This window comes from Phasianus colchicus, chromosome 4, assembly GCF_987193195.1.
Source record: "Phasianus colchicus chromosome 4, bPhaCol1.hap1.1, whole genome shotgun sequence".
Classification (NCBI taxonomy): domain Eukaryota; kingdom Metazoa; phylum Chordata; class Aves; order Galliformes; family Phasianidae; genus Phasianus; species Phasianus colchicus.
In genome coordinates this window covers 3862030-3889627 of record NC_143439.1, presented here as the reverse complement: position 1 = coordinate 3889627, position 27598 = coordinate 3862030, and the positions used below count along the sequence as shown (strand labels likewise).

General features: G+C 39.0%; 1 protein-coding gene across 9 annotated transcripts in view; it reads right to left on the bottom strand.

Moving 5' to 3' along the window:
• The window catches only part of RAPGEF2 (Rap guanine nucleotide exchange factor 2), a 172482-nt gene that overhangs the window by 50732 nt on the left and 94152 nt on the right, over window positions 1–27598 (bottom strand). For 2 of the 9 annotated variants that reach the window (XM_090138462.1, XM_090138463.1), the window contains exon 1: window positions 14757–15806. The exons of the other annotated variants lie outside the window; for them this stretch is intronic. In XM_090138462.1, the coding sequence (XP_089994588.1) occupies window positions 14757–14816 (60 nt within the window). In that variant the 5' untranslated portion in view covers window positions 14817–15806. Of the gene's footprint in view, window positions 1–14756; window positions 15807–27598 lie in introns of those variants that run through there. 9 annotated transcript variants of the gene reach the window in all.

Sequence of the window (27598 nt, the reverse complement as noted above, 5' to 3'; positions counted from 1 at the left end):
GCATCAACTCAAATGATGTATGAAAAAAGAAAAAAAAAAAGTATCACACAGATATTTATAGTGACAGAGAATCAAGAATACAAACAAACAAACAAACAAAAGTGTAGTGGATTTGAACTAAAACATATTGAACTGAGGATATAATTCTCCAAAGTTCCTGGTCAGGTTCCTGAGATTCTGAACACAAAGCATTGTAATATATTCTATCCATTAGTAACAATTCTGCTGTCTGAAGCAACAGTTCTGCAAGATCAGAGGATTTCAATTTAGAACTTTATTCAGAATTCTGTCTCACTCAGAAAAAGCGTGTCTTCTTCATTTGGCAACAAAAGATAATTTGGTACTTTTAATAAGCTGGCTCTGTTGTTTTTAATGTTGGAGCAGTTCTGCCCAAAGGATCAAAATAAAAAACGTATTCCTCAACTGCTGACTGTGGGTATAGATGCACGTGGAGACAACTCTTTGAACCTCAGCTGCACGCAAGACAGAAGACCTGCCCTCTCACACCATCTAGGTCATGTTGCCTCACCTTGTCTTAGCAGCCACGTTGATTTTGCAGAGAATAACTGCCCTAATTCAGGCCCTGTGCACATTCTTTTAATCTACTTCACTGAGAAGACGTACAATTCTGTCTGCATCTGCAGCTTAATTGCTGCAAGATTTTTGCTCTATCTGCTAACATTCTCTCCCAAGCAGCAGAGTTGAAACGCTGCAGAAATGAGGAGGTAGGATTTGCAGGTCTTACTGCTGGTTTTCCATTCATAGCATTGGGTATTTCATATTGGTCAATTCCTTCTGTTTTAAAAAGCATCTGAAGTCTACACAGGGTTCTACTCCTTGTCACACTGAACTAATGCTCAGATGGTAAAAAGCAAGATCTCTGTTCCAGCATTTCAGCCTTGTGTAATGCTGCATCAGACAGCTTGGAATTACCCTCAGCAAGCATTCCTATTTACAATCCTGGAGCCTGTGCTGTGTACAGCCCACAGCTACCTACAAGCTAACAGCTTCCCTCAAACACTGACTAAAATTGGGAAGATACTGTGGAAATAATGAAAACTGACAAAGAGGCCTCAGCTACAACTGCAGACCACTGTGAGACAGCTCAATTTTCATCTGGAATATCTTGAAGGTGGAAGAGTTGAAAAGAAGTAAATAATAAAATCACTCTAACACCACAGTGTTTTAATTATCTCCTTTAAAGAAATGTACTGTCCCAACAAAAACCATACTGCTCTGTAGGTAAAATGGTAGAGAACTGTACCCGTGACCATCAAGCAAAAGACTCTAAACATTTTACAAAACTCAGTGGCCTAGACAATGGTTAAGCTAGGTCATACAGCAGTAAGTATCCTACTTTCAGGAATACAAAGATTTCTGCATTGCTGTGAGCTCGGTTAACAATTCTGAAAAGAGGTCACCTAGTGACCAACTGCTCTGTCCACTTAATGAGCTCAGCCACTTCACTTCAGCAAAAGCTCCTGTTATTTAATAGCAGTAGATGTGGAGGGCAAAATTAATAAAGCCTGGCTTTGCAGAGATTTGTCTCCTGGGAATAATTGATTTCCATACTAATGTAACACATGTTCCAGTTGATGATATTTCTAAGTACTTGGTCTCGTGGCTGCTTTGTTGTTTCATTTGCAAATGTCTGTTGCTGAACTAGAAACTAAATAGCCTACTTTCAGGAGTTTTGGAGATCTGTAAATGCTAAACTCTTTGACCTGGTAGATGCACTTGTGGAAGAGGAAGGATCAGACAGCATGGTTACCAATTCTGCTTCCTTAGGAAATCAGAAAAAGAATTATGTTTAAAGTTGTAAAAGTAAAAAAGGTTCAAGAATACTGTAAGTGTATACGTATGTTTACAGGAAATGGGAATTCAAACATTTTCAAACAAAATGTTTTAAATCCTGCATTATGTTTTCATAAATGATGGGATGCCCAAGTACACCTTGTATTCAGACTCAGTGTAGTTTTCTTAAGCAGCATTCTAAAACGCATACGAGGGCCAGCAGAGGTGAAAACTGAAGGAACCTACAGACAAGACTTTATTTTTGGCTTTAAAACATGACTGAGGTGCTTTGAAAACCACTACAGAAAAGCAAAGAGTCTCGAGCAATACTAAAAATGTATGGTATGGATGCAATGTCAAGTGTTGAAGATTTCATGAGAAGGGCTTTCTTACACCTCGTGTTGATTTTGTTTCATGCCCAATCACAGACAAAACAAAGGGCAAACCAAGCAGTAAATCTTTCCAAGCAGGGGGGAAAAAGCATAGAAACTGATAAAGATGGGGATGCATCACAAACATGGTGGCAAATCCTGCTGGTACAGCACAAAGAGATACTGACAGCACAAAGGATGAGCAGGACACGTCCATGAGAGCAATACGATGCCTACGTGGAGCTAAGGACTGGTCAGTGTGCTGTATAGAAGATGCAAGGTCAAGCAATTAGAGAAAAACAAAACAAAACAATCGCAGCCTAGGAATTTATCTGTCAGAAAGGATCATGAAAACAATTCCAGTCAGCTAACTGATTAGGTGACTGAACTGTTTAAGGTGATGCGGCAGAAAAGGAACCCAATGAGATCACTGCATGCATCATCCAGAAACACATTAGTTTGGGGCTCTTATCTTTGGCTCCAGGAGAGATTTTCCCTGAAAGCTTGCACACATTCCCAGCTGTGTGTTTTCAATAAAGGTGAACTTAAAGTCACACGTTTGAAAAGATGCAAAGAACTAGCAAAATTATCACTGGTAGTAGTTTGAGAAGGTGTATAAAGCACCTTTTAGCATCAGCTGAGAAAGCATATTATCACTACCAAGAAATAGGAAGGACAAAAAGAAGCATTTACGGTAAAAATGCAAAAACTAATGAGCAAAAAGCTGAAAGAAAGTTGTTGCCTAGCGAAACACAGATTCTCAAAACCACACTGGACACGAGCTGTGGTAGAGGAGATTTCAAACTGAAGCAAAGTCCTGAGCATGCTGTGCATAAAGGCAGTGACCCAGAAAATCCCTTCCAGGTCCACATCATTTGTCCAAGCAGAAAAAGCAGCGGCCAGCTTGGTTTTCCTCATTTTCACTGAGAAACAGACTACCCAAAGGAGGAAAAACTCACAAGAGTGAACACGATTAACGTTACATTTTAGATTTTAACCACTTGCAGTTTCTCAGTAAAGACACGTATTCTCTAAACTTGCAAGGAAAAAATATTTTTTAAAATATAGATATGTCAATAGTTTCTACGTAAACATGAAAACTGAAGATTACAATCTCACATGGAGTTGCATCTCTATAAAATACCAAATAAAAATTTGATGAAATAGACATGAGAATTCAGAAGTTACATGGTGGAGGTTTCTTTCTGTGGCTTTTTTTTTTTCTTTGCTATTTAAAATTAACATCAACACCACTATTGGAGTTTTAACTAAGGGATTATATTTGCTCTCTACAGTACATCTCATGAGAAAAAGAACTCCTAAGATAGCTTTGCTTTTCCATAACTTAGGATATAGGAGGAAAGCATACAATTCTTCCACTCCTACTTGTTTCCACGTGCTTACTCTTATTTTCCTCACTCATCAGTACAAGATTCACACTTCTACTTCACCCCCAAGGTAACTGAAGAATTGTAATACTGCAAGATGCATACCTCAATACACAAATGAGCAAAGGACCACTAAAACTTTTTAATAAGAATATCATGCTTGTAGTGTTTTTTAAGACAGAGCAGAAATGTGTATTCCCAGAGTTGTATTTTGGAGATTCCTACTCGCATAAAGTGAGCATTCCTAAATAATGATTGGAAACAAAATCTTACAAATTGCTTGAAAGAATGAGAGGCAAATAATTTTGCTTTTAAAAAAAAAAAAAAAGAGGATGCTCTTACTTGAAGATTTTTAAAAGAAAGGTTTCTGTAGAACATACTAAAGTAAAAGGAGAATCCCTTTGAGATTAATGTAGGGAGAGTAAGGTTTCATATTTGCATTGTGAAATTAGTCCATATAATGTCTCAAGGTTTTTCTGATAGTGTAAAAATAGCACAGCAGCTAGATGACACATTATTTTTAAATAAGCTTCTCTCTTTCTGCATGGTTAATGCTGCAAAATCCTAACATAATGTTTTTACCTTAACACTGATTTTTAATGCTACGCCAACCTACTAGTCAAACAGCTTTATTACTTACTTTTATCATTCTGAAATTACAACAGTACTTATGGTATGGCAATATAATGGCAGAGAATGTTGCAGTGATACCTGCAGGTTTATTACCTATGCATTGCTTATGCTTTCTTTTTGATGGTACCCAAAGAAAAGAATGAAAATGTTTCACACTGACACGAGCATTTAGGACTGTGTATGGTAACATGCAGTCCTAATACCCCTCGTGTATCTGTTCTGTGCTCACAGAACAAGATTTAAAGTTCTTTAAATAACTGTGACTATTTGATTTAAATGGACAGAAGTCCTCGTTGTGTGTGATCATACAAAAAGAGGAAAAAAAAACCCTATTTGTCTTCCTTTTGGACAATCTCTAGGTAAGTATAAGCGTTCCACTAAATTCAGGATCCCTGTGCAGAGACACGAGTTTGTTTACACAACTCAATACAGACCCTTCTTGTACATCAACACTACGTCCACTGAATTCTGAATCAACCTCCTGGTTTACTTTACAGCCAAAGTGTTATTCAATATACTAATATCAAATGCTAAGTTCAACCAGACCAGCCTTGTCATACCCTAACGTTTCTAAATACCCACACATTCACAGCATAATGGTTTCCCAAAAATCTTTATCAATGCAGCTAAAAGGAACTACGTGGTACCTGCTGAAAACCAGAACCTCTTCAGATTAAGGAAACAGTCAACTGAAGGGTCGTGTTAGTCTGCATAAAATGCTGACATTCAGATGTGGCTTCTAGAAATCTGTGTCTGTACAGCAATGCACACAAACTTTAAATCAGCTCTTGTACTCCTTTCTTAGGAAAACAGCTACTAATAAATAAATAATATCAATCCATGTAGCAACACATATTCAACTGATACCACAACCAATTTCAGTGATGCCTATATAGAAAGAGACATTTCAGATTGCCAAACTGCAGAAAAATAGTAAATATAGAAATACATTAGAAATTTGAAAGAAATGCATTTAGAATCATAGAATCACCAACTGGAAAACATACCTCCAAAACCATCCAGTCCAACTGTCCACCTACCACCAATATTTTCCCACTAAGCCACATCAGTAAATTTTATCTTTATTTTTTTCTCCCATTGAACAGAAGATTAGCTACAGAGACCTATAATGCATGTGTGCACATCCCTTCTTTCATTAGGCCATGTTGTGATAATGAGAGAATTTGAGAGCCAAATTCTAACCACTGATTCCTGACAGTATCCAAATGGTCTTGGCTAAGTGATAGATCTTTTAGTCATTTACTATATTAACTGTGTTATCTTTGCATGCCTAAGTGATAAAATCCCAGCTCCACTCAAGAAAACATCATATTAACATAGGAAATAACAAAGGAATTCATAAATTCAGTTTTCCCAGAGTACCATCCCCACAGAAGTAATAATAACACACAATAATAATGGAAGTGTCAGGTGTAGGAGTGACATCTATCTAAACAACCTCTTCCTTCAGCAGGAACAGACAGATAAGTAGATTTTCTGTATACTACTGTTGACATGCATGTCACTGTTCAGCAAACTAACCCTTCATGGAATACCAGCTGTATTTGGGAATCTTGGAAACTGCTGAATGAATTATCTGAATTCCTTTCCTGTGAGGTGCAAGAAATCTCTCATAAAACGAGGAAGTAAAAAATACTTGTTAGCAATTAAAAGAACATATTCTTTGGAATCAACCAAGATCAAACAGAGTAGAAATCCCTGGAGACAGACAACAAAAAGCAATTGCAGAAGTTATACACCAGCAGGTGTATAGACACAACATGCATAAGTATACAGACTTCTACAGTAATTAGCAGAAACAAATAGTTTTCATTTTAGTTTGTGTTTTGTTCAGCTGCAACACTTAAGTTTTTGTTAAATATATATATATTCTTCACTGTTGCCATGAAAAAAAAAAGCAGTGGGACACCATTTCCAGACTCAGAGCTAATTATTCAAATTACACATTACAAAGGCTCTTAAGTCACTAAATGCGTTCGTTTTCCTTTTCCTCATGGTTCCTCTGCAGTAAGGATTTGAGGGGAAGGAAAAAAACAAACGATCTTTATGTAAGAATCTTTCAAATAAGAACTTCTCTACCAAAGACCAAACAACCCAGCTAACAATCCAGTAGCAATGTGGGTCAAAACTGAAAATACAGACACACCAGGAAGGCATCTGGCTCTTTCCTGAGCAACACAGAACAGAAGAGAGGCTAATGCCTGCCAAGTATTTGAAAGATTTTTTTTTTCCTCCTAGCTTGCTATCAGGAATAAATTAAGATTTAGAGGTCAAGCTGTATCCTGATCAGGGAAGCAGCACAGGCAAACTCCATACAGTGCAAGTTTTGAAGCACTTTTATCTGCTTGTGTGTAGTTTGAAGGAAAATAATAACAATCAGGAGAACAAAAACTGTAGTCGGGTCAATTGAAAAATAGATTCCACAGTTTTGGTTTCCCTTTCCCAAAATCTAGTCTGATTATTACTTTTGACCACAGCTGAATGCATCCAGCTTTCAAGCATGATGTTCTCCATCACCCCACTTCCAAGCCATCAATCCCACTACCAAGATTAAATTTAGGTTCCAGTACCACAGCCACATCCCCTCCTCCTGCTGTGGCCCTGCAGAAAATCTCCCATCAGACTTTTCTGACACTCATGCAACTCCTACTGCATTCAGGAGTTGGCAGGCATGCAGCAGCGGATAGGAATTTAGGAAACAATGCCATGGGTGGAGTCCTAAGAACACAATCCAGCTCCCATTCTCTTGACTCTGCAGGAATAACAGCCACATAGTACAGTGAAAGCCTATTTTTAACTATAAAGAAAGCCAACATGACTAAATGCACAAAGGGAGCAGACCTACAAAACAGCACAACGTCATTTCTATGAAATCATTCTTCATAGAAGGAAAAAAAAAAAAAAAGGCTATTATCTATTTTTCTTACTTGCAAAAATCACAGTTTGGAGTCGGGCTATAAACTAAAAAATCCCACCTCTATTGACATTCAAATGATCCAGTGCACAGCACCTGTGCTAGTAAGAAAGCAAGCTGATAGACTGCACTTTCAAAGGGTAAAAGAGATCACAGACTGAGGAATAAGGGTCTGGGTCACTGTGATGGCCCTTCCCAGGCTGCTCATAAACTTCTGAGGATCAGGTAGCTGTAGTTACCAAGAAAATGCACTGCTGCAACCAAACATCAGCAATGGGCTCAGCTGGACCTGTACTAAATTATCTACAGATCAGAAATTACAAGTGCCACATGGAGCTTCATTTCATGACTGCGTTAGCATTAACTTATTAACAGATATTAAATGCAGCTATAATAGGATGCAAACAAGTGCAGAGCTTTACAACTCATGAGCTTGTTTTTTCTTCGATTTAGAAAAGAAATTGATTGCTGAATCAAGCCAAGAAACCTGGGCTGAAAAGTGTTAAATCGGTTTTCATGCTCCCATTCCAAAAGAGAAGCACCATGTCCACTATAAGCTATAAAATCCATGGAAGTATTTATATACGTGAGCACAGAGAGACATCTTCCCATTAAAGCAAAATGTCTGCATTTTGTCAAATAGTACAAAGATTTCTGTAGTCACTATAGTGCCTAACTGAATTTGCACTTACGCCACGTGAAGAAAATTCAGGATCAGATTCCCAGCTCAAGGAGAGACATTCATTCTCCCACTCACTCCCACCCCAGGGGCCACAACACACTTCTTAACTTTGGAAAAGGCCAAATTTTTTTACACCTTTCTAAGGTGCTCCAGTCTGGCATTGAGAGGAATGGCATCTTACAGGAGACAACAATTTGACTGCCTGTAACACGGGACTCCAGAACAGCTAGAATAGTACCCAATCCAAGCTGCTAGCTTAGCAAGCTACTCCCCATCTAGAAAAATCCTCCAATGGTTGTGATGGAGATCACAAAAAGACTGCTGCCCTTATTTCAGTTTTTTTTGCTGTGTTAAGATTTAGACCAAGTAGAGGATGCTAAGTTAACTAAGTACAGTCAAGTCAGTTCATGGTGTTAAGATGCATGCTGGTGGTGAGAGCATCCCAAAATATAGGGCCTTTAGACCAGAGGCTGTGCTTGTTCTTGTGCAGCACCACCTGAGCAGCTGCATAGCACAAGTGCAGAATACAAACTACATCTACCCAAGATTTTCTCCAATCTTCCAGTTATTTCACCAGATATAATGGTTATGATGCTTATCTTCTCCAATTTAAAAAAAAAAAATAAGACAAAACTCTTAGTTATATTAAGGGTTACACATCAACATCATTTGGGTCAGGTAATATGTTAATACAAGGCTATTTACCTTCAACATCATCTGCATAAAAGCTTTGCAATCTGTTGTCCTTCATCTACCCTCCTCACATCCCCATATAACAGATTTAGGAAGGTATGACAAACACTGGTATAAATTCCAGCTCCTGGGCATAGGATCAGCTTTCACAAACAACTCAGTGAGCAGTACTCAGGTAACCCTTCAGTACAGTTTATTCTTCCTGTGCTTCTCTGCTGAATCATCAGCATTTCAAAATGAACAGCAGAAAAAAACAAAACCAACTACTGGCAAGGTATCAAAATGGGAAGAACAGCCAACCATCCATTGCTGGAGTAGTGCACAAGTGTCAGTTACTTTTCAGGGACGGACTGACAGGTTAAGCACACTAATGGTTGGAATCCTAAAGAGCCTGCAGACCTGCACAAGTCAACCCACACTTCTTTTTTTCTTTTTTTTTTTTTTTTGTGCTATGGACGCTGATGAATACACCACTGAAAATGAAATGCAATCAGGTACAAGATCCTTTGGTCAAGGGCAAATCTTGAGACATCTTTCTCATTTTTCTCAAATCCTTAACATTGACTCTGCTCATCACGTGGGGTCATCACAATCAGTTGTACTTGTCACCACTGACAACAAAAAATATTGGCAACACTGCTTCAGGATTATCCCACGTGAACTCTTGAAATACCCTACTATCATGATTTTTTTTCTTTTAGTACTCTTCTATTCATTATTAAGTTCAGAGATTGCTAATAAGAAAGCGTCAGTCATAGTAACTGAAGAGAAGTCTAACTACATACAAACTACTGCAACTAGGATAGGAGAAAATTAATATCAGATTTTAATAAAAATATCCTGAAACCCTGAAAATCTTGTATTTATTTCAGATAACAACCACAGATCTGTGTATTTCTGAGAGAGCTAGTAAAACTAGTACAGCTTCTCAAACACCAAGGATGTTGTTAAAGACTGATTTGTCGTAATTTAAAGCCCACAATAAGAAAACCAAACCAGATAAAAATTATTTTGCAGCACAAAAACCATTTGTGCAATCACTGATGGTCAGAGAACGGTTTATATGTTGATCCAATTCCAGTTAACAGAACTGAGCATTAGGGAACTGTGATTTCTAATTGCTAAATCACGCGCTGTTGTCTTTCGGCACAGATAATTACATCTCCAGTTCTGCAGACCTGCAATACCATCACACATGGAAGAATTTTTCAGATAAGCTCCAGGTCATCTTAGCAGCAGAGTACAGACCATGAGACACGCTTCCCCCTCACTCCTGCATGCTGGAGTAGTACCAGTGGCAGTCATAACAAGCAACACCACCAACAGCAGTTTCTAATCTTCTCACAAACCAAGTATTTCTTTGCGTATCACTATTTGAGGTGCCCTGCCTTATGTAATTAAAAACGGAGCTTCCAAAAATCTAATTTACTCCATCTTGCTGGAATATTCTTATAGGTCCATTTACTAAACTGTTTATTAGAGACTACATCAACTGGAAATAAGCCTGAACACAAGTACCACACCATCATTTCAAACCTCTTCACCAAGAATTCTGCAAGGAGTGCAAATATTTTTCAGGTGCAAGATGCTTGAGATACTGAGGCACAGGATTTTCTTAGCTGAGTACACATCCTTCAAGTAAGGATGGGCTTCATGTTACTCTATTTGCATATTGATAATTCATTCCCCTACTTAGCACAGCATTCTAATATCCTCTACATTTTAGAGCTTCTGTTATTCCTCTGACTTTTAACTTGTAGTTTCAGAAGCAAACCAATGGTACCTTGAGGGCTTTAAGGACTTCTTGTTTTCTTTCTTTAGAGGTCTGGATTTTTGGTTTTTTGTTTTTTGATTGCTGGGTACCAGCAGCTCTCAATATTAGCTGGGTTTTCAACTTGTCTGAAGATAAGGCAGAAGTATCTACAACTCAGTAATAACATATATATTTAGTCAGTTGGTCCAAAAGAGCATTTCAGAATAAACTCAGATTCCCTTTTAGGTTGACTCCTGTATTTTGGCTATAACCTGGTTTCAATATAGACCACAATAAAATGACTTCATAAGCACTTTAATAACACCATTAGGATTGATCACTTGGGAATATAAAAGAGTGCTGGTAATACTGGTAGTGCTGTGAACTTTTTCCACTTTATAAATGCCAGAGAAGCTGTGGGTGGCACCGCCATCCCTGAAAGTCTTCAATGCCAAGGTTGGATTGGGCCCTGGGTAACCTGAGATAGTTAAAGGTGTTATTGCCCATTGTAGGGGACCAGCACTTCATAGCCTTTATGGTCTCTTCCTAACCAGACCATTCTATCATTCTAAATTCTTTCCAAAATTCCTTCTGATGTCAACTCTCTGACTTGAAAAAATCTGCCTGTTTCTCAAGAAGGCAGAGAAAGCCAACTGCTTGCCTTTTTTAATGTTTATAAACATCTATATAAACATACATACATACATAATCTGCTTTTTCACCTTTTCAAAAAGTAGATGGTATATATTTTTTAAATATATATTTCCACATAAACAACACAAGCACACAAAAACGTGCACGTTGTACAGTCTCCAAGCCTTGGTACAGTAACAGAAAAATGGCATGACATATACTACGTGCTGAAGACATTTTCATTGCCATCTGTACAGGTCACTAAAGCACCCACTGTCACTCATATGAGGTGACCCACATTATGCCAATGATAAGCTTTTGAAAAAATTTGCCATTCAATGTTGTCCTGGAGAATAAGAATTTATCCAGACTCTATCACAGATTGCTGGTATGATGCCAAGCAAGCCACTTAAAATTAACCTTTCAGAAAATCATTAGACCATGTGTCTGAGTGCCTGACCTGGGCCAAAATACAGAAAAATCAGTAAAAGTCCATACTTTGAGCACTTACTAAAGTCAACCTACAATGATAAATAAACATTTGAAGCTTTCAGAACTCTGTCCTTAGATTTTGCCAAAGATTTGCTTCATTAGAACTAACTGAAAAATGAAGATAACGTCACTCTGTGCCACATCTATGAATCACATTAACACCACAGTTACAAACTCCATAAAAAGCCAGAGAAGGAAAAAATAATACTTTTATCTTCTGAATAGGACTTGAATAGTATGCAATAAACACAGTCTGACCGTTAAAGCAACAAACCTAACACAAAATATCAAATACATACCAAAGCTTATCCATCTTGAAATGAATTTTAAGGAAAAAACTGTATGTGACCATGCACAATTAAAGACTATATTAAAGTGCACAATTGAAATATGAAATAAATACTCCTAATCATTAAAAAAAAAAAATGCACAACTACGTTATTAGTCTGCAGAGAGAACCTTTTTCAAAACACACTAATGAAATGGAAAGGAACAATCTGAAGGGAATAAAACAAATCTTGTTTGTCAACAAGCAACAAAAACAGACGTCCCTTAAAAAACAACTCCATCAAGTCCCAAGGTAGTGCACTTCATTGAGACAGACAAGACCAAAATCACCAACTGCTAAAGCAGATAGATTACTATCAAGTTGGAGGTAGGCTTTTTCATATATATGTTTGTTTATATAACTTTTTTTCCTTGTGACTGTGTGTGTATGTGTGTACATATGTTAATAAGTGTGTGTGCATACTTATTAACACGTATGGTCAAGTCATCTTGGATTGTTCAGCTTATCAAGCACAGCTTATCAAGCACAGCTTATACTCTTCTTCCTTGCAGTGTGCGATGCTTTCCCAAAAGGGCAAGCAACTATCCCTGACTATGTTTATTTTCTGAGTTCTAAAACAGTACTGATTATCCCTTCCAGAAAGAGAAAACTGTGCTTCTGCTATAACGTTTCATGTGTCTTAGGAAAGCATCCTACACCCTTACTGCACACCACGAACAACACGTAGAACAGAAAAGGAGGAATGAGATAGCTGCTGGGCAGCTGATAGTAATTCAAGGAACATCATCCACACAGCACCCAGCACACACAGGCAGCTGCAGCACTGCCTCAACCCCTTCCAATTTATGAAAGATATATAAGACCTGTACTCTTCATGGATGCTACTGATCTTTAATTTCTTGCATTAATTAACCTACGAAATGTAAGTTTTCACTTCACCTCCCTCCAGTCCAACCATCATGAACGTAATGGTCATTTTGCACACCATTTTTCACAGAACAGTAAACTTATTGCCTATTAAACTAGTGTTAAATTAGGAACCTAACAGCATTAACTACAATTAGTTTACAGAATTTTGTGAAACCTAGCACAAGAGATTTTTGCACTCGTTTCCAGCTTGTCTCAGCAAATCAAGCTGCAAGATGCAGGTGGGGATGTCACAGAAGTGACTAGGGTTCTTTTCTTGAAGTCAGGAACCATTAGACATCAATAAAAGATTCAGGATTCTGGAAACATACGAACATGAAAATAACTTCTCCTCAAAAACGATTAATTCAGTCAGTTTTCCTTTCTGGCAAAGCAACACAAAGCCTGTATATCATAAAACTCTGAACTTGCCTTCCCTCCCTACAATAACTCAGATCTTTGAATTCCATTTTCCAGCCTCTACCTGGAGAGAACAAGCATGAAAAGTTTCATTGCCAAAGTAGTGTTTGACTGAGCTACACGTGTCCTAACAGTTTCATTTTAAACTGTACAAGCCCTTATCTACGGATTTTGTTAATGCAAAATCTGCAATTGTGTGCCAGCTCAATGTCAAAAATATATATATATATTTTTTTCATTTATATGTCAGCATTTCTTACAGCAAATTAATTTTGTTATACTATGATTATTAACTTTTACCTTTCATCATTCTGGTATTTTGGCCCATAGAGTGAAATTTATCTCTGTGATTTAATTAATTCAGAATAATGCATTTAAAACGTGTCAGACTTTAGAATGTAAGGTCTCTAAGCTACTGAGTTATTTTTTTCCCCTCATTTATAAGCAATTATTTTACATTAGGCTTGCTATGTTAGAAGAATCCATCCAGAAACTTTCGTTAATCTTCTCTGGAGAGCAAAAAGAATACATATGCATCTGTCTCATTTTATTTCAGTTTGCAAATTCAGGGTATCCTATTCTATTTCAGGTTCTTCAGTACTTGAGTTTCAGGAAAAATGGAGTTGTGGTGGGGTTTTTTCTTAGATTAAGTTCTAAATATTTCATGAACACCAACGATTTGGTAACATGAACTCCTTCATACTTGGAATGTAATTAAGGAGAGAAAGGAACAAGACAGTCCACAATAAGAAACTGCGATACATCTGCTGCATGCATAAAAATAAATTTACTAGCCATTTTCTGAAATGATTCTAGATTGGTTTCTGTGTTTCTACACAAAATCAAAGCTGAATTCATGATCAAAATATTCTTCCTTTAAGAAGTTTCTGATACCACATTTTCCACACTATTTATGATTACCCTGAATATACTGCACGCATTCCCATGCAGACTCCCATATACACACTAAGCACAGAATGTAGAGATTTACAAGAAAGAAATAGTGAAATTAAGTTACATCTAGCCACATAAAATCCACCATGAAGATATTAATGTCAGCAAAGTGATGAGAATCTATTTGTATCATCTTTTTCTACTGTCAAGCCCAGATTTCCAGTTTCTGACACCTGAGGCCTTGTTAGATTATGTTTGCTGTTCTGCTTATGAATGCATTTATAACAAACAATAAACACGGGCAGCCCATGGGATTAAGGCCTGACAAAGGTGTAGCTGACTCACGGGATCAATTATAAAGCATCAGTACTTATGCCTTTTGTTCAGGCCGTGTTTTACCAACAGTTTCTGCATTTTCAGTGCAAGTCTACCACAGATGTTCAATGCCATGTCACAAGGCAACAGCACGCCTGTGCCACACATCACACAGAATAAATCTATTCTTATCACCAGCTACAATTAAACCACTTGTTATAAAGCTCAAACACCTCTTTAAAGTTTCAACAAACGCACGGTCCTTTTAACTGAATGCTCGTAGCTTCGTGACCAAAAAAAAAAGTATGTCAATATTTCCCGAGTGCACTTCTAACCTTCAAAAAACCGACAGAGTTGCCTTTTCCAAGCTAAAAAACAGCCTTAAGCACAGACACAGATTCTAACGCCACCTCAGGTACAGCTTTCCCTGAAAAACCCGCTATTAAATTCCCAGACCAGGAGAAGTACGCAAGGATAACGACACAAGCAGTTCCAATTTTCCATGCAGCTCGCCTGTGACAGGTTATTGATAGAACAAACAGAATTTGCAATACTTACTGAGTGTTTCTCCTGCTGGCCCATAACTCCATGGTTAGCTGGGATTGCAAGTGGTTTCATAATGAAGAAACAGAAGCTGAACTGAATTTACACATCATGTACCAATTTCTTATGGATGGCAAGTCACCCTCTACAGCATTAAATTAAAACGAGGAGGAGGGGGGGAAGCAAGCCGGAGCTAAAAGTGTCACTACGGGTAAGCTCAAAAAACCCCTCACACTTGTAGTGCAGAGAAGCAATCCAAACGACAGCGTTAGTCTCCATTTTTGTAACACAGAAAGTCTAACCATGTCAGGATGCAAAGAGCCTGATGAAACCCTACATATCCAGCGCTCATCCAAGGGAACAAAACCATTCCCCGAGACGGAGAAATGGGAAGGGGAGAAAAAAGAAAAAAAAAAAAAAAAAGGAGGAAAAAAGCTAAAATGGCTGACTGCACAGAGACTCCCTCAAAAAGGCTTAATAGAGTATTATGTTAGTCAGGGTGCAGGAACCAGCCCCAGCACCCAGCCAAGCATTGTTAATACTCCTGTTTCATTTGCGACCGCACACGCTCACACACGCAGCCCCCCCCCTCCCCGCCACCACCCTCCACTCCCCCAAAATCAGGGCAGAGCATGCGAGCAGGGACCTCCTCCCCTGGCTGCCAGCGCTACCGGCAGTAGTGACCGGTGATCCGTGCGCCGCTCAGCTAACCAAGTTTGCACAATTAATCTCGGCAGCGTGACATTGACGGACATTGGATTTTATGACGCCCGCTCCTGACAATCGAGATGAGCACATCTACCCAGCAGGAGAGCCAGCAACAGAAATACAACACAGTAACACACACAAAAACCCAGAGAATCATGAGTCTGAATGCAATACGCCAATATAATTACGTTATTGTGCTTACTTTGGAAGACCATGGCTGCAGGCAGTTGGCATAGCAACGCACAAGGAAAGCCATTTCCTGGGCAGAAAGAATGCTTCCTTTTCTAAATAAAAAACTCCTCTTAGGATACAAACGGCATTGCTGCTTCCTGCAGAAAGCAAAGAGACTGTAGTCTGTCTCTTAACCTGCTCAGGCACACTCAATGCGGTCCTAGTGATGTAAGTGCATTTCTCACTCACTCTCTCCCTCCCTCTCCCTTTATCCACTGAAATATTTGAGTCAAATGGAAGACACATTCCTCGAGGCTCGTCCCCTCCAACACTTAACCATTTCACTCATTAAGGTAGGGGTGGACAACGCAGAGAAAACGAGCAGCTCTTGCCTGTATGATGTCAGCCCCTGAAGATGAAGGCAACCCCAGGGGGAGGGATGTGCTCACGGCTGCTCCTGAGGGCGCTGCCAGGGTAAGGACCAGCATGTACCTCCACCAAGCGGGACTTCTCAGGAAGATGAAGGCAAAGCTGGTTTCACATCAGCTTCCTTTTCCCCCCCACCCAAAAGAGTGCTGCTGCAGAGCTGTAAACGCTGTTATCGAGTATTTATAAACAGTGCAGTTGACAAGTTCTTGCAGATTTTCAGCTGTTTCGCTGTTAGGCAGGCCACAGACATCCATGGCCTGTAGCCCGTGAACGTCAAGATCCTCTTAAAACGCAATTTTTCTTTCTGAATATAGACCTTGCTTCTCTGCACACACAAAATCCCCCAGAAAACAAAAGGGGATGCAAGATGTGAAAGAGACTGACATACATATGGCTTTTATAATCCCCCTCTCCGACCGTAATTGCATCTTAAACTGGGAAATCTCCCGGTGCCTCCCCTGGCAGGGCTGTGCTGCTGGTTGCACGCTGCCAGCACCAGGCCGCAAAGGAGCCGAAGCACAGAGGCCGGGCTGCAGCAGCAAAGCCAGTGGGCAACCCTCACCACAGAGCCCAGATCCATGGCACCTGGCACTGGAGATACAGACAGGGCCAACGGGATGGTGCCACCTGCCCAAGCAAGCCTCAGCCTTCTCGGGGCATGTTTACAGCATATTCTTGTCAAATCAGAGACCATCTGTGCTTAAAGCCACTTCAAAGTCTTTTTTTATTTCCTTAAATAATAGGAGGGAAAAGGATTTAACAGTTGTTACAAAGGCGTAAACGCACAGGAAGAAATGAATGCTGCAGAGTACCACATAACCTAATGGTGCAGCTGCCTTCCACCAAAATACACGGCCACTGATAATTGTGGAGCGATTTCTTTCTGCGCGGACAAAGATTGCTAGGAAATGAGGCTATAAATTTAATGAAAACCAATCTGATCTTTATTTTTCACAGTTACTCTAAGGACACCACTTCATACGCAGCATATTTGAAACTGAATCTATTTACATTCATGAAAGTTTATGACTTGTGCCCTTGGTTTCCTGGTATATGCTAAAAACTTTCTGCCAAAGAGAAGTTACTCTTGTCTGAATTACAAAAATAAGTTTTTTAAAGTCTTTGTGACATGCCAATGCCACCTAACAGATGACTTTAAAGTGTTGGATCATGCTCGAGCCCTGTAAAACTGTGAAATGCTTAGCACCATCAGTTTTCTGATGAAGTTCTGAACCGAAATAGGAAAAGATATTCACTTTGGGAAGTTCCAACAAAACCCACCTAGTACAAAATTAAAAACTGCCACTTGTTGAAAAAACAAACAAAAAACTTCCCAATTCAGTGACCTAGTGTATAACAGCACAACCAGAATCTGAGTTTAGTGCTACAAGCTCATATCAGAAAAAAAAAAAAAAAGAAAAAAGAATTTCTGCCAAGACAAAAATTACTCAGCAGCGTAGGAAGGAAACACAACACTTTCTGGACTGTTATGTACTTAACCGAGCTACAAACATGTATCTGCTTATGGAACAGGGGGGGAATGGTTTAAACTAAAAGAGAGGAGATTTAGATTAGGCATTAAGAGGAAACTGTTTATTCAGAGGGCAGTGAGGCCCTGGCACAGCTGCCCAGAGAGCTGTGGGTGCCCCATCCCTGGAGATGCTCAAGGCCAGGTTGGATGGGGCCTTGGGCAGCCTGAAGTGGCAGGAGCAGTCCTGCCCATGGCAGGGGTTGGGTGGGCTTTGAGGTCCTTTCCAACCCAGGTACAGTGGAGCAATTTAAACGTGTACTTCCTATTATCACTTCAGAAAACAAATGAAGGCTGCTCCAAAAGTAATGCCTCTTGTTTTTATTATGTTGGCCTATGACATCAGAGCTAAATGCTGGTGATATGGTAGTAGAGGTAGAACCTTCCCACCAATGCAATGTTACATTTTGTTTCCACACGACAGATGGCAGCAGAGGGGCAGTCTGATAAATCAGCATATGACAATGAGTACGAAGCAAAAAGGCACATCTTTGAACCACCCCATGCAGAAAAAAAAAATGGCACCCACTGACATTCATCGATACTTAATGTTTCTACAGACCAAACAGTGGAGGTGAGCAAAATGAGATGGAGTGTGGTGCATTTCAGCAGTGGTGACAGCAACAGTGGATCACCTCCCATGATGCAGATTTTTACAACCGTGCTATGCAGGCTCTTGGTTCATCACTGATGAAAAATGCATTTTACGTTGTAAAATGATGTTTTGTAGCTGAGAGTTTGTTTTGTCAAGTGTTATTGTGCTCTTTGCATCTGCTGTGGTTTCCACGGAAAAAAATAGGAAGCATTACTTTCAGAGCTACCCACATAATCACATAAATTACACTTCATAAAAATTAAATAAAGAAGTAGTTCAATCAATTTTTGCATCTTTCAGTAAAGAATGAAGGGCATTTAAATTGGTTATAGACACTAGAGGATTCTATACTGAAAAGTTTATATCATAAACAAGTATGCAGCCACTACAAAGCCTAAATGCAACTTTGCATTCACGTGCATTTCAAAGTTCATGTACAAACTCTTAGTTTAGACTTAAAGTTTGACAAGAGTAACAGGTTTTTTTTTGCAAATGCTTTTGTAGGTGAAGTGAGATGCTCATGAACCTGGTGTGCAATAATAGAACAGAATGAGTCATCCTCAACAGCTTTCAAAGTATTATGCGAATAAGAAAGCTGGCATCTCTCCCTGAGCCTCATAAAAAAAATGTTTAAAAAATTCCTAATAAATGCAACTACAGATGTTAGGACTTCCTTGGATGGAATTCAGAATTCATGAACAGTAGTTCTGAATTTAAGATACTGCACACTGCTGAGATCTGTACCAGTTTCTATCTAAATAATGCCTCTAAACTATTTTACAATCCGGATTATCATCTCACAGACATTCTCCTATATGGTGCCAATATTGCTTGGACTACTAAACCTTTTTAGATTAATGACTAATGCTGCAACAACAGGTTTCCTCAAATCTTCAATTTCAAACAATCATTTTAACTCACAACTATTTGCAGGAGCATTTAAAATTTGATACAGATTCCATACACGCCAAATATTCTTTTTATCTCATAGACAGAAGTTATCAGATCTCTTCCCTTTTCCTTTGAGCACTGTATAAAGAATCATTTCCTTCTTGTTCAAAATCTAAGTCAAAAGACATCAAAATTTTCTCAATCACCAAATTTACTGTCACTTTATGACTTCAGTAAGATAAAAACAGAAGTGATCTAGAAAAGAAGACTAAAGTAATAAGGCACGAGCTCCACAATCATTACATGCCCTCAAAACACAGCAAAGGGGCAATTACACAGACATTACACATGGCTGTAGGAGAAGGCAACAGCATTTGTCAAATAAATGTTTTAGTTGATACGTCACCATCATTACACTGACATTCACTACACTGCTGGCAACACCAAAGTCTCGTTTAAATGGAGCAACCTGTGCTGCTTTGATAGCATGTTTATTGATGGTCCAAACCATTTGAACAAATGCCCTTCTGCTGAGTTGCTGCTGCAGATGAACCTGTAATCTGGATCTTTAAGAGAACAATGAGCCTGGAGCTGGCAGGCTGGTGCCTGAGCAGGGAGGATGTACAACAGCCACCAATCTTCCCTGTGACCACAGGCTGATTTTTCACCTCCAGCATAGCTCTGGCATCAGAGCAGCAAGCTTCCAGTATGTGGGCCAGCCAGTTCAAAGTAGAGCAAGTTATAACCTTGCTCTAAAACTCTTGCCATCAAATTCTCTTTTATGACAGATGACTTTTTTTTAAGCTAGAACAGACATAATGACTATTCATCCCAAATGTGGCAGCATCCCATCTTCAGAACATCCAAATCTTCCAAAACCTACTTGAGCAAAGAATAACCACAGTAAGAGCACAGAGAAACTCATCTGTGCTCTGCATTTAACCAAGCTTTATATCTAATTTTTTCTTCAAAAACAAATGTAACACATCCTGTGTTCCTGCAACATATACTGCTGTTGTACTTGTTAAATCTTATCTGCACAAAAAGAATTTTGATTATGAGTGCTTGCAAAGTCATTTTACAACGTAATGTTTTACTGATTTACTTGTTGACTACTGGTTACATAAGCCTCAAGTTTTATGCCATTAACAAGGCTTTAAAAGCATACGTTATCATTATTTAATACTAAGAACTGGACATTAAACTAGAAGATTTTAATGATTTCAACTAGCAGAACGGTCACAGATGAGTTTCCTTAACTGTTGCAGAACTTCAGGAGTGGAAAACGCATTCTAGCAAAATACTGGAAGTTTTTCCAACGTTTTCTCTCTTCTTTGGTGTAAGGACAAGAGTTTAAAATAGTATTAATCAAATCAGAGAACAAGAGGAACATGGCTTTTGGTTTTAAATTGTGAAAAAAAAGTACATGAGCCAAAAAGCAAATGCTTCTTCCAAGGTCAAGAATTGATGGCGTACACAACTAGCAAGGCTCCTCTGCCAGATGTAAATGGTGCCTGTTTGGACAAAGGTTTGCTGCCGAGACACCGGCTTGGGGCAAAAACAAAGCAAACGTAAATTGTATCATTTTGTTCCTAACAAATTCACAGCAGGAATTTCAGGGACACAGGTTCTTCATTTACGTGAGGTGCCCTCACATTTCATACTCTTACTGCACACTTAAAGCAGGAAAACGTTACAGCTCTGGATAATGGAATACCTCTTTCATGTGCATCCTACTGCCACACAGTTGAGAGGAAGAACAAAAATCAAGGACTTTTTTAAGGTCAGTTAACCACTCAAGTTGTAGCCCATTAAGTTCTTCACCAGCCTCCCTAAATCCTATAACTGCTACTCGCAACAAGCTGACACGTTTGAATTACAAATGATACTTGTTCTGCCACAGAATTCAATGCACCTGAGACCACCAGGGCAGGAGTTCCAGTATTAAATGCTAACGAATTAAAAAACTAACAAAAGGCACTCCATTTTTTTCCTAATCTCACCTAAACACTAGCTGCTTTTGTTATTTTGTTTGTTCGTTCATTGGTTTGTCACTTGTGAGATTCTGGCAGTAGTGGAAGGATATTTTTGCTTTAAGGAAATACGAGATGTTTTCCAGCACTTTTCCTTGAACTTATATGGAAGCTTTAAGAGAGACTGTGAAATTCCCATCACTGTGTTCTCAAGGTGCAAACAGACAGCTGACTGGCAATAAACCTCCATCTTCCACTAGGTTTCCAGATTCCTCCCATGCTGGTGGAAGCTGTCGTTTTTCTACCATATCTGATATTGACTGCTTTCTGTCTGTCCTCTTGACTGTTTATTTGGACATCTCCTGTGGTAGATACCTAAGCATTGCTGTTATTTTAAGGAACTGCAACTTTGATAGTGCTGGATGCTATTAGAGAGGATTTTCATTCACTTTAGTTATCTGCTGGAAGGAAATAACTTTTGCTTTTGACTTCAGACACAGTTTTATCCAGGGAGGTTCTCCCTGGAGCCTACTCCAGGGGTTCCCAATTAAAACCAACACTAACCATAGTTTAGCAGCATAAGATCATTTTCTTTTTGGAGAACTCTCTCTTCACGTTGCTGCAATTTCTCCCTTGTGTAATATACAGCATGCTCTATCATACCCTGAGAGCCTTGTGTTCTAGCAACTGCACGGAAATATTTATCCAGATCTTTTGCTTACATCAGTAACAACTACATACAACCTCAAATATTTCTGATAATTATTTTTTAAAAATAAAAGAAGTGACCCATTTTGAAAGAGTCAAAAAACAGCATTACATCTTCCAGAGACCTTAAAATGAAATTCTAAGTACCATTTCTCTCAGCCCTTTCATGTGAATATTAAGTAAATCAGGGAGCCAACTACCATCCACTGACAGAGGTCTTATTTTGCAAATTTAACACTAGATTTTTCCCTTGCAATTTTAATATTGGTTATGCGGATATGCAGTAAAATAAGGTGCATCTACCAAATTGGGTCTCTGTTGTTTTGTATTGGAAAATTAGAAGATTCTTATCTGAAAACATCAGCGTGCTTAGTGTTAGGATCATCTTTTGCATGCTGGGAACTTTTGTAGGCTTAAAAAACCAGTTAGTTGCACTGCGTGCCTTTATACACAAATTACAGCACTCAAGAGAAGAATGAACCACTGGTGAGGAGTATAATGGAGTCAAATGGAAAGATGAGGTAAAATATGATAAAATTTCAACGTGTGCATGCACACACATGCACACATACAAAGGAAGCAAAATAGCACAGGAACATTGTGCAGTTTTTATACCAGGCATATCAACAACACACATAACACTGCCAGATGTTCCAGGTGCGTGTCAAAACTTTATTGTCTTTGAATTGCCAGATAATTAAGGCTAACTGATAAGGAATAAACTCCCAAAACTGATTATAAGCATGCAACATAATACTAACACACTAAGTAGATCTTATATAAAAGATTTTTTATTTTCCTGTTGTATCAAATATCCTTCCATCACAGATCCGTAGATGCCAGGAATTAAGAAAAAAAGTTCTCAAGGTTGTTTTAAGATGACTTAGCTCCTCAGTGAACTGAGTGTGGCTACAGGAGCACATTACTAGAATGGTAAGGAAAAGGAAAGAATTTACACGCCAGCCTTGTAGCAAATTCAAAGCAACTACTTCATCTTATTTAGCAGTTAGCTCCCCAAAACTGGGTGGCATGTAAAGTGAAGTACAAGCAAAGAAAACTGTTCAACTTGTCAAGACAAGACAGGGCTCTGATATAAACATCTGCTGAACAGAGTAGTTGCTCAAGGTATTTAAAATTTACTTAAAATGTCCATTTTAAACAATCTGAATTCAGAAGTACCTTTAAAAGTTCTCAGAAACAGAACATTTAGAGGACAGATTGATGCCAAGCGCTAGTAATTTTATCTTTAAGTCACTATGTCAAGCACAGCTCACATTAACAGTGGCTCAGATGCTTGGGAAAATGAGCTGGCCATGCTTTAGGGGGCTAACACCATCACTTCTGATGTCCATCTCTGCAGAGATACAAATATCATATGCTTAACACAAATACAATCTATATCTAACTCCCATTTCCCTCTACACATCTGACATGCAACCATCATTCCTAAAACAACTTTATGCTAATTAAGATAACGTATGTACGAAATATTTTATAACATGTAGGGTTTTGTTTTGTATTTAAATTGACCTTAACTCTAATCAAGCTTAAATAGCAGAAATTCCATATTTGTCATTAGTTATACTATGCAATGATCAACTTTGGAAAGAGTTACAAAAGAGTTTTCTGCTACATGAACAACATTCCATTTTAATGATCAACATCACATTTAGTTGGGTTTTAGTCCTTTACTCCACATCTCAGAAAAGCAGTACCATGTATGATAATAAAAAAGAATACCACAACAGAAAAATCTTATGCCATACTGGAAAATCTTTGCTGCTATTAACCAAAGTATCACGTGTGTGTTCATAAACTCTTGTCAAGCTCTACAATCCGTAAACAAGATCCAATGTTAGTAATGTATCTAAGCAATGGAACTGGCAGTAAAATTACTGACACCCCAGTTGCATAAAATACTACATAATTTGAAGTATGTTGCTCTTTGAATTTCCAAATCCAATCACAATTACAAATCCAGTTACAACATCAGTGTAAACCCTTCTAAAGGGAATGAAAGAACAGTAAATCCCAATGGATACATGAGTTCTGCAGCAGGGATGATGTAATATGCCAAAATAGACATGCTTTGACAGAAGCTGCTAGTTGAGTAAATAACGCACTGCGTGTCATTAATTTTGCATTAGTTTGCCAGCAGATATTTCTAAAAGGAGGAAGATCTAACAATTTTGCTTTGCTGCAGGTCTTACACAAAATTAAAACAACAGCGTTGCTCATATATTAACAGATTCCTTACAGAATAAATGAAGGAAGGAAGCCTGTGTGGTTCCGAGGTTTCATTTTGCCACATAGGGACAGGAAATAATACTGTCATTACAGCATTATTTGTGGATATAGAATACAATGTATAACAAGAATACTTTATAGTAAAGCATATCACAATAACAGTAATAGTGAGATAGTTGAGCAGCCTATAATGCAATTGCAGAATAGCATCAGAAAAAAAAAAAAAGGCTACTTTGCCAGCAGAATCATAGAATCCTGAGAGCTGGGACCTTTAAAAGATCACCTAGTCCAACTCCCCTGCAATGAATAGGGGCTAAATCAGGTTGCTTAGCCCCTTATCTCCAGCCTTACCTTGAAAGTCTCCACGGATGGGGCACTCACCACATCTCTGGGCAACCCTTTCCAGCACACCTCACCACCCTCACTGTAAAAGACTTTTTCCTTCTAAGTTAAATCTACCCTCATTAAGCTTGAAACCATTTCCCCTTGTTCTATCACCCTGCTAAACAACCTGTCCCCTTCTTTCCTGTAGCTCCCCTTTGGATACCAAAAGGCTGCTATCAGGTTATCTCACAGCCTTCTCTTCTCCAGGCTGAGCAGCCCCAGCTCCCTCAACCTGTCTTCACAGGAGAAGCGTTCCATCCCTTGGATGGTTTTTTTGGCCCTCCTTTGGATACACTCCAACAGGTCCATGTCTCTCCAGTGCTGAGGACTCCACATCTGGATGCAGTACTTCAGGTGAGGTCTCACCAGTGCAGAGCATAGGGGCAGGATCACCTCCCTCGCCCCGTTGGCCACGTTTCTTTTGATGCAGCCCAAGGATATCATTGGTTTTCTGGGCTGCAAGGGCACAGTGTTGCCTCACGTCCAGCTTCCCATCCACCAGAACCCCCAGGTCTTTCTTGGCAGGTCTGCACTCAATCCTTTCATCCGCCAGCTTGTATTGGTAGCAGATGTTGCCCCAATCCAGGTGCAAGACCTTGCACTTGGATTTGTTGAACCTCATGAGGTTCATCTGGGCCCACTGCTCAAGCCTGCCTGGGTCCCTCTGGATGGCATCCCATCCTTCTGGTGTGCTGACTGCATCCTACAGAATGCACACAATCCCACTGTCAATGCATTTGAAGATATTAAAAGGTCCTGGCACAGATCCGTGGGGGACACCATTTGTCACTGATCTCCATCCAGACATGGAGCCAGTGACCACTACTCTCTGGATTCAACCCTGCAGCCAGTTCATCGTCCTTTGAACGCTCCACCCATCAAATCCGTTTCTTTCCAATTTGGAGAGAAGGATGTTGGGGGGTACCGTGTCAAAAGCCTTACTGAAGTCAAGACAGATGACATCAGTGGCTCTTCCCTTGCTCACTGATGCAGTGACACCATCATAAAAGGCCACTAGGTTGGTCAACCAGGATTTGACCTTGGTGAAGCCATGCTGGTTCTCCCGTATCAGCTCCCTGCTTTCCTGCTTTGCCTTAGCATAACTTCCAAGAGAATCTGCTCCATGATCTTTCCCAGCACAGTGGTGAGAGTAACAGGTTGGTAGCTCCCAGGGTCATCCAATCATTTGAAGTAAATTTCAATTGCAAGAGGAGTTCGGGACAGGGAAGCAAGGTTCCTACAAATTTTTCATTTGCTCCTGACTTTTAAAATGAGCAATTTCTAATACTTTAAGAAGTCAAAAAAGCCACCTTATTTTCACATACTTTTTTCATGAGACTCTCCCAGGACAGAAACGGTTTCATTTCCAGCCTCATTCAAATTTTCAGTCACTCCATTCAAAAAAATCCCAAAGGACAATACTTGTCTGCCCGTAATGCTATCACTGGGATGAATGGCCCCCAAGCACACAGCATGTGAGGATGAAATTATTATTTTTGTATTATTACAAAAATAATTGTAACCTGAGGGAAAAGCAGAGGTTATCATTGGGCTCGCACCCACTGCTCTTTTCCTTCCAACATTCACAGGATAAGTAGATTGCCTCTGGTGAACCTCAAGCTGAGCAGGATAAGAAAGCCTCCTGAAGGCAGCAGGAATCATGCCGGGCTTCAGCAGGCAGCTTAAACGAGTCTGGCTGAGGATGCACCAGCAGCAATTTTCATAAAGATATTAAATAACCCAAACCCTCTCAGATTATCATGGAGAGGAAAAAATGCATGCTATGGATTTGGTTCAGGGCTGGTGCTTCAGCATTTTATCTATGGGTCTACCAATACTTCTACTACTCTATTTTGAAGTTACAAGCAAAAAAAAGTCAGTATAAAGCAGGAAAGCTGAACTGTTTCTTAGAAGGTAGAGCCCACATTCTTTTCAGCCACACACAACAAGAGCTAATAACCAAGTTAAATCATCTTCAGGATAGATGCAAGCAGAAGACAATTTATGTTTAAAGTTAAAATACAATTTCTAATACTAAGTTGGGAGGTATTAATCTAGTTAAAGACAGTTTCAGACAGCACAAGAACAAGTAAAAATTATTTTCTATCAAAAAATCCATACAACATTTCCCAAAAATTAAGTAAAAGTAGCTGAGCCTCACCTTCTCAGAACAAATTCTTTTTACTGAACTAAAACTGGTGGAGAAAAGGATGCCATTTTATTTCCACATGCTAACAAGTTGTTTTTGTTGTGGTTGTTTTTACCCTAGAAACCAAGTTCCAAAATTCACACACCTTTGTACAATATTCAACATTAGATATTATTTCAAAGGGTCCTTAAAGACCTAGCTTAAGTTATCAAAACAATGTGAAGTAGTCAAAATTCATTTCATGATTTGAGAACCAAACTATCACACTTTGCCATTATATTTTATTATCATGTGTCAACCAGGATTCACAAACCCACTAAAATATTGGTGAAAACTGTTCTCCAGATGAAGAACTAGCTTCCTGGAAAAAAAGGTATCATGCTTACTGAAGAAATAATTCCAGCACACAAGTCAGCTGTGTCTGACAATGGAATTGTATTGAAATCTGAAGTCGTTTAAACAATTCACTGAGCAATGTGGGATGGACAAAACTTTTGAAATAAATACCTTTTATGATACAATTTCAGAAGAACTGATTAAATCAATAACTGAAGGCAGGAAAGATTTGTGAAGATGAAGAAAATAGTTTTGTTTTCAGCTCTATCACAAGAGATTTCTCAAACATAACAGTGGAGACACTGAACAGTTTGATGAGACTCATTCTTAGCAAATACTGGATTTGCTGGATGCTTACTATTTGCTTACTTAGACACTGGCAAAGGCAACTCATCTGCCAAAGGCAGCACTCAGGTCTTCAAATTACTATATCTGCATTTGAGATCTGACGTCAGCCAAAACTTCTTTATTTTTGGTGTCATTCTGTGATACTTGACTCACTTGAGCAAACTTTCCTCCCTACCTAGCAAGCCCAGTCCTTCAGCCTTTCAAATACTGGCCATGTATAAAATACTGGCCATGTATACATCTCACAAAACCTACAAAAAAAAAACCCAACAAAACCAAGCCCACAAAATCCAACTGCTTTTTACAAGATCTGTGCACACCATCAGGAAAGAAGATGTGCAAAAGGCACTCGTGCAAGTGCTTATCTTTGCTTCTCATCCTGCCACACTC